At 44.3% G+C, this 14,515-nt stretch overlaps 4 protein-coding genes across 4 annotated transcripts; all 4 read right to left on the bottom strand.

Moving 5' to 3' along the window:
• Window positions 1-1,004: 1,004 nt before the first annotated feature.
• On the bottom strand, window positions 1,005-4,479 carry LOC146220896 (uncharacterized). The gene is made up of 5 exons (XM_084693230.1): window positions 2,927-4,479; window positions 2,554-2,760; window positions 1,906-2,053; window positions 1,392-1,511; window positions 1,005-1,297 (listed from the first exon to the last, which is right to left on the bottom strand). Exons 1-5 carry the CDS (start codon window positions 2,975-2,977, stop codon window positions 1,005-1,007), a joined length of 819 nt encoding a protein of 272 aa, XP_084549356.1. The 5' UTR covers window positions 2,978-4,479.
• Window positions 4,480-5,073: 594 nt separating this feature from the next.
• LOC146220895 (uncharacterized) lies at window positions 5,074-7,307 on the bottom strand. Its single transcript, XM_084693986.1, has 8 exons — window positions 7,177-7,307; window positions 6,940-7,062; window positions 6,391-6,830; window positions 5,991-6,134; window positions 5,794-5,907; window positions 5,623-5,695; window positions 5,386-5,518; window positions 5,074-5,282 (listed from the first exon to the last, which is right to left on the bottom strand). The coding sequence occupies exons 3-7, from the start codon at window positions 6,442-6,444 to the stop codon at window positions 5,409-5,411; spliced, it is 495 nt and encodes a 164-aa protein (XP_084550112.1). The 5' UTR covers window positions 6,445-6,830; window positions 6,940-7,062; window positions 7,177-7,307; the 3' UTR covers window positions 5,074-5,282; window positions 5,386-5,408.
• Window positions 7,308-7,811: 504 nt separating this feature from the next.
• Window positions 7,812-11,336, bottom strand: LOC146220894 (uncharacterized). Its single transcript, XM_084693229.1, has 5 exons — window positions 9,784-11,336; window positions 9,411-9,617; window positions 8,763-8,910; window positions 8,241-8,360; window positions 7,812-8,146 (listed from the first exon to the last, which is right to left on the bottom strand). The coding sequence occupies exons 1-5, from the start codon at window positions 9,832-9,834 to the stop codon at window positions 7,812-7,814; spliced, it is 861 nt and encodes a 286-aa protein (XP_084549355.1). The 5' UTR covers window positions 9,835-11,336.
• Window positions 11,337-11,497: 161 nt separating this feature from the next.
• LOC146220893 (uncharacterized) lies at window positions 11,498-14,160 on the bottom strand. The gene is made up of 8 exons (XM_084694181.1): window positions 14,015-14,160; window positions 13,778-13,900; window positions 13,229-13,668; window positions 12,829-12,972; window positions 12,632-12,745; window positions 12,461-12,533; window positions 12,224-12,356; window positions 11,498-12,120 (listed from the first exon to the last, which is right to left on the bottom strand). Exons 3-7 carry the CDS (start codon window positions 13,280-13,282, stop codon window positions 12,247-12,249), a joined length of 495 nt encoding a protein of 164 aa, XP_084550307.1. The 5' UTR covers window positions 13,283-13,668; window positions 13,778-13,900; window positions 14,015-14,160; the 3' UTR covers window positions 11,498-12,120; window positions 12,224-12,246.
• Between the last annotated feature and the right edge of the window lie 355 nt (window positions 14,161-14,515).

The following is a 14,515-nucleotide window of genomic DNA, read 5'->3' as shown; positions in this document are numbered from 1 at the left end:
AGTCATATGCATTGTGTGTACGTGTGTCTTACATTTGCGTGAAATGATGTGATGTCTGCAGTATGCCAGCTGGCGCAATGACTGTCTACCAGAGACTGTGTTGATGGGAGGCAGTCTGTCCTCTCTCAGGATGGGTCTGGGGGCTTTTTTCTGAGAGGTCTCGGGGTTCAGCCAAGCTTCCTCATTCTGCCTGTGCATCTGCTTCAGGTCAGCTAGACAGGCAAAGTACAGTCAGACACTTTGCACATCAATTGAACTCCAATCAACTTATGCAATTCTGTAAGGTGAGCCAACACGGAATGTAAGTGAAACATGCTACAACGTACTAATGAGGTCCCCTTGATTGTCTCTGAGGGGTGCGCCGCACCCTCCCCGGCCCCATGGGTCATAGTTTTTGATTTCGGCCTCCAGCTTGGCCTCAGCCCGGTCCCTCTCTGCCTTTTCCAGCCTCCGGCGCTCCTGCTTCTCCTGGATCTGCAGGGATTCAAGGTTGTGAAGGAATTTGGTGAGGAATACTGACTCCCCTGGAACAATATGTACCAGAGGTTTGAGGATAGACTCAGTCAGCGTACACAATGACATCATCATGAACATGAGACTTTCAACTTGCACAACTAGAATAATTCATCCTTTGTGAACAAAGATGGTCTTGCATTTACCTTTATCAGGTTATAAAAGCATAATGATTATTTCATTTTGAAACCGAGTCGCTAAAGGCTCTAAATGGGAAGGATGCCCATTGTGAATTAAAGTAAAGTATTAAAAAACCCACAAATCTACTTCGATGTACAACTACTCTGTTTCATCTGACCAAAAGGCTACCTACTCCCTTTTCTCTACCCTCTCTGTCAAAACCTGACATGCCCACCATCACAAGGTCCACCTTGGAATTTCAGTCCCCACATCTCAATTTCAACCACAACATCTCAAAGTTGATGAAGAACATTCGATGTTTTACTGTTCAGTCCACATGATGGTGAGTTTGTTCTTTCGATCCCGAAACATTATCTGTGAGCGGAACTAATTGCATTTGGTGCATTTTGGTACTGTATTCCAACTGATAGAGGTGGGGGGGAAGAGGTCACCTGCTGTTCCAGTTCCTCCTGGTATGTTGGCGCCCTCCACTCAACAGGCTCCACCTTTCCCAGTCTGGTGGTCCTGCTCTCTCTATAGGGAGGTCCACCCTCCTCAGCCCAGGGACCCCTGCCCTCGGCCAGGTGGTGCCTCCAGTGCGCCCCTGTCTGCTGGTTAGCAAACAAACTCCTGGAAATGTCACTGGTCCGGACATGATCAGAACCTGCAAAGATGAAATATATTACAACCATGTGTATTCCATGCACGTTAATGTATGTGTTATCTGCAAAGTGCCAGCTGGTGCAGTGACTGTCTACCTGAGACTGTGTTGATAGGAGGCAGTCTGTCCTCTCTCAGGTTGGGCCTGGTGACATTGGCTTTTCTCTGAGGGTTCAGCCAAGCGTCCTCATTCTGCCTGTGCATCTGCTTCAGGTCAGCTAGACAGACAAATCATAAGAAGTGTTTTAAATACATAGATTCAAAAGTAAAAATCAGCAGACCAGCAAACGTTTTTACCCCTGACTTCAAAACTGTTTAAAATGTGGCCCTCTACAAAGTGACTATATCAAATCATGTTATTCATATGTATAGCCCTTCTTACAAACAATGTCACGGAGGGCTTCACAGATCAGATGAGCACGTATATATATATATATATATATATATATATATATATATATATACATACATGTGTGTGTGTGTGTGTATATGTGTGTATATGTGTGTATATGGGGATGAGCCTGTATCTCTCATCAGTTTAACACAGATCCACTTATGCGATCCTGAAAGGTGAGCCAACAATGAAGGTAAGCGAAACATGCTACAACGTACTAATGAGGTCCCCTCGGGTGTCTCTGAGGGGTGCGCCGCACCCTCCCCGGCCCCATGGGTTGTAGTTCTTCATTTCAGCCTCCATCTTGGCCTCAGCCTGGTCCCTCTCTGCCTTTTCCAGCCTCCGGCGCTCCTGGTTCTCCTGGATCTGGAGGGATTCAAGATTTTGAAGGAATATGGTGAGGAATACTGACTCCCCTGGAACCACATGTACCAGAGATTTGAGGATAGACCCAGCATAGATTTCCGACATCATCATGAACGTAAGACTGACTTTCACTGGGTGAGACGGTCTAAATGGGATGAATCAAACTAACTTACAAATGATGTTAAAAATCGATATCAATCTACAACTTTTATAATTGATCTGACCAAAACATTCACTCCTCCATTCTCTGTACCATTCACGTCAAAACATTACATGCCCACCATCATTGCTCTACTTGTTTCAAACATAGACCGAGGTTAAACACAGAATCTCAACTCAAAGTTGATCAAGAAATTTCCATGTATCATAGTTCAGTCCATGTTTTGGTGAGTTTGTACCTTCAATACCAATCACTAATCTATGAGCAGAATCAATACTATTTACAGTATTGTGTGTATTTCTGTACAGTATCCCAACTCATAGAAGGGAGGGGGGCTCACCTGCTGTTCTAGTTCCTCCTGGTATGTTGGTGCCCTCCGCTCAACAGGCTCCAGCCTTCCCAGTCTGGTGGTCCTGCTCTCTCTATAGGGAGGTCCACCCTCCTCAGCCCAGGGACCCCTGCCCTCGGCCGGGTGGTGGCCCATGTACACCCCTCTCTCCCCTTCAGTCAGAGTGGAGGGATCTCTTCTGAGGGAGGCACCGTACTCCTAGGGAAGAGAGAAAAGGCTTCATGCTATGAGCAGTGATCTATTTAAAATTACATTTACTCACTACAAATGAGGTGCAATTCACAGAGCAGTATTTCCTCTCACACCATTTATGAAATAAAAGCCAGTCAGCTGTCTGTACTCTTCTGAATAAAGAGAAACTCACCCTTGTTTCCATGTAAGGACCATCTTGTTTAAAGTTAGGGTTAAGCTTCATTTTCTGAAACTTTGGCCCACTGTTGCTTGAGGAAGTTCTCAAGTTCAGTTTTCTCAATTTTGCAGATGGAAAATTGTGAACACTTCTGTGAATACAAGACGGTGTTTACCTGCAAGTATCTGGCAACTGCTAAGGCACACAGGTAGCCTACTTAAGGCTTCTCTTCCAACTATAGCACACCAAAAGTTCTCACACATGATGTAACTCCCATATTTCTGACAGTTTTTAACTGTGCAATGACACTAATATTACTGGTACGCATTAAGACCTTACCTTATCTCTGTACAGAGTTTCTGTTTGTGTCAGTCTTAGCTAATATCGGCTGCCACAAAGTGTCAGGCGTGACATCATAATGCTTTGGAATGCCAAGATGTGTCCGTTGCTATGTCAACTTCTGATTATGATGTCACGCCTGATGCTTCTTTGCAGGGAAGTTCCCTATGGTAAAAGTGAGGGTACGCGCACCCCGAAGGATGCGGATCGTTCTCTGGTGTACGCAAAATAAATCAGTGATTTTCCTCCCCAAACAGTCCTTTTGATGATTGGCCAACTGCAGTCTCGGTATCAAAAAGAAACACATGCACTCTAGGCCTAGTGTATCAACAGAATAATATCATCACAATGTCTAATATGTCGGCTAAGGGATAATGTTAAAATAATATCATTAGGCTACAAAATAACAGTGTGTGAATCGTGCATGGTCATTTACTTTTGTTCGTATGTTAAGTATACATTTGTATCCGATGGCTGAGCGGTGAGGGACTCGGGCTAGTAATCAGAAGGTTGCCGGATGGATTCCCCGCCGTGCCAAATGACGTTGTGTCCTTGGGCAAGGCACTTCACCCTACTTGCCTCGGGGGGAATGTCCCTGTACTCACTGTAAGTCGCTCTGGATAAGAGCGTCTGCTAAATGACTAAATGTAAATGTATCCTGCCTCCACAATTCATTCATTATTTTCATAAGTTACATGGGAAAGTCATCAATAGGCCTTCTAAGTAGCTTGATTAGATCAGTAACACTCCTGAAGCTCTAATGTACATAAATGGTTATTATGAAGATTTTGATCTCATTAGGCATACATCTTACCATTCTTTGTCAAGAATGGTCTGAAATAAAATAATGTATTTACCTCAGTGTATTCCCTAAATGCTTTGAGCTGTGTGTGTCATCCAAAAATACCACCAGTGGGACTATTTCTGTTGTCATGCCGTATTAATATTACAAGGGTGAAATCTGTCATTACGTAATGGTTTAACCAAAAGAAACAATTTGCTGGAAGGGAAATAATGGTAGAAATTTGTGAAAGTTAGAGTAGAAAGTTGTGTCCAGTCAATCTTGAGTCTTATGTAATGAGTACAAGCTAGTTTCAATTCCCTCAACATGCAATTAATTTCCAGATGTGATAAGTTGCCATTTATTCTCCACTTTTTTCCGGAACATTTTTATGATCTACTGTAATGGCAGAAATGTGTTAGAGTAGACAGTTGTGTCCAGTCAACCTTGAGTCTTAAGTAATGAGTTTGTGTGACAAAGACAATTGATTCAGTGACACCAACTAATAAGTATCCACAGTGGACCTTTTTTTATTCAGTCCACTACATTTTCAACTGAAACATAAAATGGACAATCAAATGTAAATAGCCTAATACAGACATCAAATGATGCAGTTTGTAATGATGATGCTATACAAGCTAGTTTTAATTCACTCAACAAGCAATTAATTTCCAGATGTGATAAGATGCCATTTATTCTCCACTTTTTTCCAGAACTTTGTATGATCTAATGGATTCGTAGGGTAAAGAAGGTTGTACTCTAGAAGACACTACTCTCAGAATGCCAACGAGAGAGAGAGAGAGAGAGAGAGAGAGAGAGTGAGAGAAAGAGACAGAGAGAGAGAATGAGAGAGAGTGAATGAGTGAGAGAAGGAGAGAGGGAGAGAGAATGAGAGAGTGTGAGAGAGTGAGAGAGAGAGAGAGAGAGAGAGAGAATGAGAGAGAGTGTGAGAGAGTGAGAGAGATAGACAGAGAGAGAGAGAGAGAGAGAGAGAGAGAGAGAGAGAGAGAGAGAGAGAGAAGAAAGAGAGTGTAAGAGACACAGAGATAGTGTGAGAGAGAGAGAGAGAGAGAGAGAGAGAGAGAGAGAGAGAGAGAGAGAGAGAGAGAGAGAGAGAGAAAGAAAGAAAGACAAAGAGAGACAAAGAGAGAGAAATAGAGTGAGTCAGTATTCTTCATGTTCTTTGGGTCCACCCTCTTTGACAGGTTGTAGTCATCTGGCAGTCTGATAAACTCCCTGGAAGCCTCCATCCTTAGCCACATAGAGAAATTTAGCATCTCATACTTCATGACCAAACTCAGTTTTACTCTCCCCTAAACTTTGCAGTAGTGCCCCAGTAGCGGAGGGGTGTTACCTGTCAAGTGAGTCCAGCTCCTCTCACTCTGAGCGCATCATCTGGCCCTCCGCCCGTTTCTGCTCTCTGAGCAGCTTTTGACGGATTGCAGACAACTTAGAGAGGACTTCCCTCTTGTACTCTGGTAGGCAGCCTGACACACATACACACACACAATCACATACCAGTTACAACTAATCTACAATGTGTTGGTTCTAGCTATATGGAACATGTTGTGTTTTTGTGTGTGTGTGTTACCTGCAGCTCTCAGCTCCTTCCTAACAGCTGGGACAGAGGGTGTCTGGGATTGGAGCCCTGACAGAGAACCCTTCTAAGAGGTGTGTGGGGGGGAGAGAGACATCAGTTTATACCTGTTTTCAGACCATGCTCTCCATACTACGTTTATGGTTTATACAAGCGGTAACTTACAGGCATGGGGGTGGTGGGGCATTTGCTGTCCATGCTGGGGGGACTGGAGGTGGACTGGGGGGCCCTGTGTCTCTTCTGGAGGGTAGGGATGGGGGGCGAGATCTCCCTTCGCACCTGCAGATAGACAGTAAGATGGGGATCATACTGATATTTCTGTTTGTTCAAATTTTTCTAATAAGGTTTTGTGGTCCTCTCACCTCTTGAATGCGCGCTTGTCTCTCTTTCTCATAGCGCATCCTCCCAGTAGCGATCTCCTTCTCCTCCACCTCTTTCCTCTTCTCCTCCACCTCTTTCTTCTTCTCCTCTGCAAGACGGAACAGCTCCTTGTTTTTGCCCCTTTTCTGTTGCAAAAGGAAGACCAAGCTTTATTTAGCTGATAACAGCTGAGTCACAAGAACATGTTACACTCGCTTAAAATCGACCCTTACGTCAAGTGTTTATTGTCCACACCATAAAAATGTAATTCTACTATCAAGATTGTTCAGCATTGTTATTCAAGAGTGTGGTCCACATAAGATAAGTTGTATACGTTATATTGCAAACGCATATACAGTCATTTCTGCCAAATCCCTCTTAGCCAATCAGTGCCCAGCTGACCTCCATCGCCATGAGTTTTCGGATCTCCTTGTCCTCGTCAAACTCCCTCTTCATTTCAGCCCTCTGCTCTGCCAGCCTCCTCTCCTCCTTCGCCTCCTCCAGGCGTAGCTTCTCCCTCTCCTCTGACTCCTTAAGGCGCTTCTCCTCAATCTGGGCAGGGCCCGAAAGGTAAACAGTTTGTTATACAACATCGTGTACCTGTGTGTGTGTGTGTGTGTGTGTTGGTGTACAGTACACAACATCCTTCAAATCAATGGCTTGTTGAAGCTAAAAGACCCTACAGCCACCAGAGGCCAGGGTCTTGAAATCTATACATAAGACATCCCAAACCATACCACACTGTACCTGTTGTTTTAGGGCAAGCTTATACTTATCCAGTTCAGTGAGTTGATGAAGCGTTGGCTGGTTTGGAAACATGGAGGTCTGGACAGGGGCAAAACCTGCAAAGATAAAGTAGAACAGTCATATGCATTGTGTGTACGTGTGTCTTACATTTGCGTGAAATGATGTGATGTCTGCAGTATGCCAGCTGGCGCAATGACTGTCTACCAGAGACTGTGTTGATGGGAGGCAGTCTGTCCTCTCTCAGGATGGGTCTGGGGGCTTTTTTCTGAGAGGTCTCGGGGTTCAGCCAAGCTTCCTCATTCTGCCTGTGCATCTGCTTCAGGTCAGCTAGACAGGCAAAGTACAGTCAGACACTTTGCACATCAATTGAACTCCAATCAACTTATGCAATTCTGTAAGGTGAGCCAACACGGAATGTAAGTGAAACATGCTACAACGTACTAATGAGGTCCCCTTGATTGTCTCTGAGGGGTGCGCCGCACCCTCCCCGGCCCCATGGGTCATAGTTTTTGATTTCGGCCTCCAGCTTGGCCTCAGCCCGGTCCCTCTCTGCCTTTTCCAGCCTCCGGCGCTCCTGCTTCTCCTGGATCTGCAGGGATTCAAGGTTGTGAAGGAATTTGGTGAGGAATACTGACTCCCCTGGAACAATATGTACCAGAGGTTTGAGGATAGACTCAGTCAGCGTACACAATGACATCATCATGAACATGAGACTTTCAACTTGCACAACTAGAATAATTCATCCTTTGTGAACAAAGATGGTCTTGCATTTACCTTTATCAGGTTATAAAAGCATAATGATTATTTCATTTTGAAACCGAGTCGCTAAAGGCTCTAAATGGGAAGGATGCCCATTGTGAATTAAAGTAAAGTATTAAAAAACCCACAAATCTACTTCGATGTACAACTACTCTGTTTCATCTGACCAAAAGGCTACCTACTCCCTTTTCTCTACCCTCTCTGTCAAAACCTGACATGCCCACCATCACAAGGTCCACCTTGGAATTTCAGTCCCCACATCTCAATTTCAACCACAACATCTCAAAGTTGATGAAGAACATTCGATGTTTTACTGTTCAGTCCACATGATGGTGAGTTTGTTCTTTCGATCCCGAAACATTATCTGTGAGCGGAACTAATTGCATTTGGTGCATTTTGGTACTGTATTCCAACTGATAGAGGTGGGGGGAAGAGGTCACCTGCTGTTCCAGTTCCTCCTGGTATGTTGGCGCCCTCCACTCAACAGGCTCCACCTTTCCCAGTCTGGTGGTCCTGCTCTCTCTATAGGGAGGTCCACCCTCCTCAGCCCAGGGACCCCTGCCCTCGGCCAGGTGGTGCCTCCAGTGCGCCCCTGTCTGCTGGTTAGCAAACAAACTCCTGGAAATGTCACTGGTCCGGACATGATCAGAACCTGCAAAGATGAAATATATTACAACCATGTGTATTCCATGCACGTTAATGTATGTGTTATCTGCAATGTGCCAGCTGGTGCAGTGACTGTCTACCTGAGACTGTGTTGATAGGAGGCAGTCTGTCCTCTCTCAGGTTGGGCCTGGTGACATTGGCTTTTCTCTGAGGGTTCAGCCAAGCGTCCTCATTCTGCCTGTGCATCTGCTTCAGGTCAGCTAGACAGACAAATCATAAGAAGTGTTTTAAATACATAGATTCAAAAGTAAAAATCAGCAGACCAGCAAACGTTTTTACCCCTGACTTCAAAACTGTTTAAAATGTGGCCCTCTACAAAGTGACTATATCAAATCATGTTATTCATATGTATAGCCCTTCTTACAAACAATGTCACGGAGGGCTTCACAGATCAGATGAGCACGTATATATATATATATATATATATATATATATATATATATATATATATATACATACATGTGTGTGTGTGTGTGTATATGTGTGTATATGTGTGTATATGGGGATGAGCCTGTATCTCTCATCAGTTTAACACAGATCCACTTATGCGATCCTGAAAGGTGAGCCAACAATGAAGGTAAGCGAAACATGCTACAACGTACTAATGAGGTCCCCTCGGGTGTCTCTGAGGGGTGCGCCGCACCCTCCCCGGCCCCATGGGTTGTAGTTCTTCATTTCAGCCTCCATCTTGGCCTCAGCCTGGTCCCTCTCTGCCTTTTCCAGCCTCCGGCGCTCCTGGTTCTCCTGGATCTGGAGGGATTCAAGATTTTGAAGGAATATGGTGAGGAATACTGACTCCCCTGGAACCACATGTACCAGAGATTTGAGGATAGACCCAGCATAGATTTCCGACATCATCATGAACGTAAGACTGACTTTCACTGGGTGAGACGGTCTAAATGGGATGAATCAAACTAACTTACAAATGATGTTAAAAATCGATATCAATCTACAACTTTTATAATTGATCTGACCAAAACATTCACTCCTCCATTCTCTGTACCATTCACGTCAAAACATTACATGCCCACCATCATTGCTCTACTTGTTTCAAACATAGACCGAGGTTAAACACAGAATCTCAACTCAAAGTTGATCAAGAAATTTCCATGTATCATAGTTCAGTCCATGTTTTGGTGAGTTTGTACCTTCAATACCAATCACTAATCTATGAGCAGAATCAATACTATTTACAGTATTGTGTGTATTTCTGTACAGTATCCCAACTCATAGAAGGGAGGGGGGCTCACCTGCTGTTCTAGTTCCTCCTGGTATGTTGGTGCCCTCCGCTCAACAGGCTCCAGCCTTCCCAGTCTGGTGGTCCTGCTCTCTCTATAGGGAGGTCCACCCTCCTCAGCCCAGGGACCCCTGCCCTCGGCCGGGTGGTGGCCCATGTACACCCCTCTCTCCCCTTCAGTCAGAGTGGAGGGATCTCTTCTGAGGGAGGCACCGTACTCCTAGGGAAGAGAGAAAAGGCTTCATGCTATGAGCAGTGATCTATTTAAAATTACATTTACTCACTACAAATGAGGTGCAATTCACAGAGCAGTATTTCCTCTCACACCATTTATGAAATAAAAGCCAGTCAGCTGTCTGTACTCTTCTGAATAAAGAGAAACTCACCCTTGTTTCCATGTAAGGACCATCTTGTTTAAAGTTAGGGTTAAGCTTCATTTTCTGAAACTTTGGCCCACTGTTGCTTGAGGAAGTTCTCAAGTTCAGTTTTCTCAATTTTGCAGATGGAAAATTGTGAACACTTCTGTGAATACAAGACGGTGTTTACCTGCAAGTATCTGGCAACTGCTAAGGCACACAGGTAGCCTACTTAAGGCTTCTCTTCCAACTATAGCACACCAAAAGTTCTCACACATGATGTAACTCCCATATTTCTGACAGTTTTTAACTGTGCAATGACACTAATATTACTGGTACGCATTAAGACCTTACCTTATCTCTGTACAGAGTTTCTGTTTGTGTCAGTCTTAGCTAATATCGGCTGCCACAAAGTGTCAGGCGTGACATCATAATGCTTTGGAATGCCAAGATGTGTCCGTTGCTATGTCAACTTCTGATTATGATGTCACGCCTGATGCTTCTTTGCAGGGAAGTTCCCTATGGTAAAAGTGAGGGTACGCGCACCCCGAAGGATGCGGATCGTTCTCTGGTGTACGCAAAATAAATCAGTGATTTTCCTCCCCAAACAGTCCTTTTGATGATTGGCCAACTGCAGTCTCGGTATCAAAAAGAAACACATGCACTCTAGGCCTAGTGTATCAACAGAATAATATCATCACAATGTCTAATATGTCGGCTAAGGGATAATGTTAAAATAATATCATTAGGCTACAAAATAACAGTGTGTGAATCGTGCATGGTCATTTACTTTTGTTCGTATGTTAAGTATACATTTGTATCCGATGGCTGAGCGGTGAGGGACTCGGGCTAGTAATCAGAAGGTTGCCGGATGGATTCCCCGCCGTGCCAAATGACGTTGTGTCCTTGGGCAAGGCACTTCACCCTACTTGCCTCGGGGGGAATGTCCCTGTACTCACTGTAAGTCGCTCTGGATAAGAGCGTCTGCTAAATGACTAAATGTAAATGTATCCTGCCTCCACAATTCATTCATTATTTTCATAAGTTACATGGGAAAGTCATCAATAGGCCTTCTAAGTAGCTTGATTAGATCAGTAACACTCCTGAAGCTCTAATGTACATAAATGGTTATTATGAAGATTTTGATCTCATTAGGCATACATCTTACCATTCTTTGTCAAGAATGGTCTGAAATAAAATAATGTATTTACCTCAGTGTATTCCCTAAATGCTTTGAGCTGTGTGTGTCATCCAAAAATACCACCAGTGGGACTATTTCTGTTGTCATGCCGTATTAATATTACAAGGGTGAAATCTGTCATTACGTAATGGTTTAACCAAAAGAAACAATTTGCTGGAAGGGAAATAATGGTAGAAATTTGTGAAAGTTAGAGTAGAAAGTTGTGTCCAGTCAATCTTGAGTCTTATGTAATGAGTACAAGCTAGTTTCAATTCCCTCAACATGCAATTAATTTCCAGATGTGATAAGTTGCCATTTATTCTCCACTTTTTTCCGGAACATTTTTATGATCTACTGTAATGGCAGAAATGTGTTAGAGTAGACAGTTGTGTCCAGTCAACCTTGAGTCTTAAGTAATGAGTTTGTGTGACAAAGACAATTGATTCAGTGACACCAACTAATAAGTATCCACAGTGGACCTTTTTTTATTCAGTCCACTACATTTTCAACTGAAACATAAAATGGACAATCAAATGTAAATAGCCTAATACAGACATCAAATGATGCAGTTTGTAATGATGATGCTATACAAGCTAGTTTTAATTCACTCAACAAGCAATTAATTTCCAGATGTGATAAGATGCCATTTATTCTCCACTTTTTTCCAGAACTTTGTATGATCTAATGGATTCGTAGGGTAAAGAAGGTTGTACTCTAGAAGACACTACTCTCAGAATGCCAACGAGAGAGAGAGAGAGAGAGAGAGAGAGAGAGTGAGAGAAAGAGACAGAGAGAGAGAATGAGAGAGAGTGAATGAGTGAGAGAAGGAGAGAGGGAGAGAGAATGAGAGAGTGTGAGAGAGTGAGAGAGAGAGACAGAGAGAGAGAGAGAGAATGAGAGAGAGTGTGAGAGAGTGAGAGAGATAGACAGAGAGAGAGAGAGAGAGAGAGAGAGAGAGAGAGAGAGAGAGGAAGAAAGAGAGTGTAAGAGACACAGAGATAGTGTGAGAGAGAGAGAGAGAGAGAGAGAGAGAGAGAGAGAGAGAGAGAGAGAGAAAGAAAGAAAGACAAAGAGAGACAAAGAGAGAGAAATAGAGTGAGTCAGTATTCTTCATGTTCTTTGGGTCCACCCTCTTTGACAGGTTGTAGTCATCTGGCAGTCTGATAAACTCCCTGGAAGCCTCCATCCTTAGCCACATAGAGAAATTTAGCATCTCATACTTCATGACCAAACTCAGTTTTACTCTCCCCTAAACTTTGCAGTAGTGCCCCAGTAGCGGAGGGGTGTTACCTGTCAAGTGAGTCCAGCTCCTCTCACTCTGAGCGCATCATCTGGCCCTCCGCCCGTTTCTGCTCTCTGAGCAGCTTTTGACGGATTGCAGACAACTTAGAGAGGACTTCCCTCTTGTACTCTGGTAGGCAGCCTGACACACATACACACACACAATCACATACCAGTTACAACTAATCTACAATGTGTTGGTTCTAGCTATATGGAACATGTTGTGTTTTTGTGTGTGTGTGTTACCTGCAGCTCTCAGCTCCTTCCTAACAGCTGGGACAGAGGGTGTCTGGGATTGGAGCCCTGACAGAGAACCCTTCTAAGAGGTGTGTGGGGGGGAGAGAGACATCAGTTTATACCTGTTTTCAGACCATGCTCTCCATACTACGTTTATGGTTTATACAAGCGGTAACTTACAGGCATGGGGGTGGTGGGGCATTTGCTGTCCATGCTGGGGGGACTGGAGGTGGACTGGGGGGCCCTGTGTCTCTTCTGGAGGGTAGGGATGGGGGGCGAGATCTCCCTTCGCACCTGCAGATAGACAGTAAGATGGGGATCATACTGATATTTCTGTTTGTTCAAATTTTTCTAATAAGGTTTTGTGGTCCTCTCACCTCTTGAATGCGCGCTTGTCTCTCTTTCTCATAGCGCATCCTCCCAGTAGCGATCTCCTTCTCCTCCACCTCTTTCCTCTTCTCCTCCACCTCTTTCTTCTTCTCCTCTGCAAGACGGAACAGCTCCTTGTTTTTGCCCCTTTTCTGTTGCAAAAGGAAGACCAAGCTTTATTTAGCTGATAACAGCTGAGTCACAAGAACATGTTACACTCGCTTAAAATCGACCCTTACGTCAAGTGTTTATTGTCCACACCATAAAAATGTAATTCTACTATCAAGATTGTTCAGCATTGTTATTCAAGAGTGTGGTCCACATAAGATAAGTTGTATACGTTATATTGCAAACGCATATACAGTCATTTCTGCCAAATCCCTCTTAGCCAATCAGTGCCCAGCTGACCTCCATCGCCATGAGTTTTCGGATCTCCTTGTCTTCGTCAAACTCCCTCTTCATTTCAGCCCTCTGCTCTGCCAGCCTCCTCTCCTCCTTCGCCTCCTCCAGGCGTAGCTTCTCCCTCTCCTCTGACTCCTTAAGGCGCTTCTCCTCAATCTGGGCAGGGCCCGAAAGGTAAACAGTTTGTTATACAACATCGTGTACCTGTGTGTGTGTGTGTGTGTGTGTTGGTGTACAGTACACAACATCCTTCAAATCAATGGCTTGTTGAAGCTAAAAGACCCTACAGCCACCAGAGGCCAGGGTCTTGAAATCTATACATAAGACATCCCAAACCATACCACACTGTACCTGTTGTTTTAGGGCAAGCTTATACTTATCCAGTTCAGTGAGTTGATGAAGCGTTGGCTGGTTTGGAAACATGGAGGTCTGGACAGGGGCAAAACCTGCAAAGATAAAGTAGAACAGTCATATGCATTGTGTGTACGTGTGTCTTACATTTGCGTGAAATGATGTGATGTCTGCAGTGTGCCAGCTGGCGCAATGACTGTCTACCAGAGACTGTGTTGATGGGAGGCAGTCTGTCCTCTCTCAGGATGGGTCTGGGGGCTTTTTTCTGAGAGGTCTCGGGGTTCAGCCAAGCTTCCTCATTCTGCCTGTGCATCTGCTTCAGGTCAGCTAGACAGGCAAATTACAGTCAGACACTTTGCACATCAATTGAACTCCAATCAACTTATGCAATTCTGTAAGGTGAGCCAACACGGAATGTAAGTGAAACATGCTACAACGTACTAATGAGGTCCCCTTGATTGTCTCTGAGGGGTGCGCCGCACCCTCCCCGGCCCCATGGGTCATAGTTTTTGATTTCGGCCTCCAGCTTGGCCTCAGCCCGGTCCCTCTCTGCCTTTTCCAGCCTCCGGCGCTCCTGCTTCTCCTGGATCTGCAGGGATTCAAGGTTGTGAAGGAATTTGGTGAGGAATACTGACTCCCCTGGAACAATATGTACCAGAGGTTTGAGGATAGACTCAGTCAGCGTACACAATGACATCATCATGAACATGAGACTTTCAACTTGCACAACTAGAATAATTCATCCTTTGTGAACAAAGATGGTCTTGCATTTACCTTTATCAGGTTATAAAAGCATAATGATTATTTCATTTTGAAACCGAGTCGCTAAAGGCTCTAAATGGGAAGGATGCCCATTGTGAATTAAAGTAAAGTATTAAAAAACCCACAAATCTACTTCGATGTACAACTACTCTGTTTCATCTGACCAAAAGGCTACCTACT

This window comes from Hypomesus nipponensis, chromosome 27 (assembly GCF_054491055.1).
Source record: "Hypomesus nipponensis isolate SF chromosome 27, ASM5449105v1, whole genome shotgun sequence".
NCBI lineage: Eukaryota > Metazoa > Chordata > Actinopteri > Osmeriformes > Osmeridae > Hypomesus > Hypomesus nipponensis.
The sequence above is the reverse complement of the archived record's forward strand: the minus strand, read 5'-3'. Positions and strand labels throughout refer to the sequence as shown.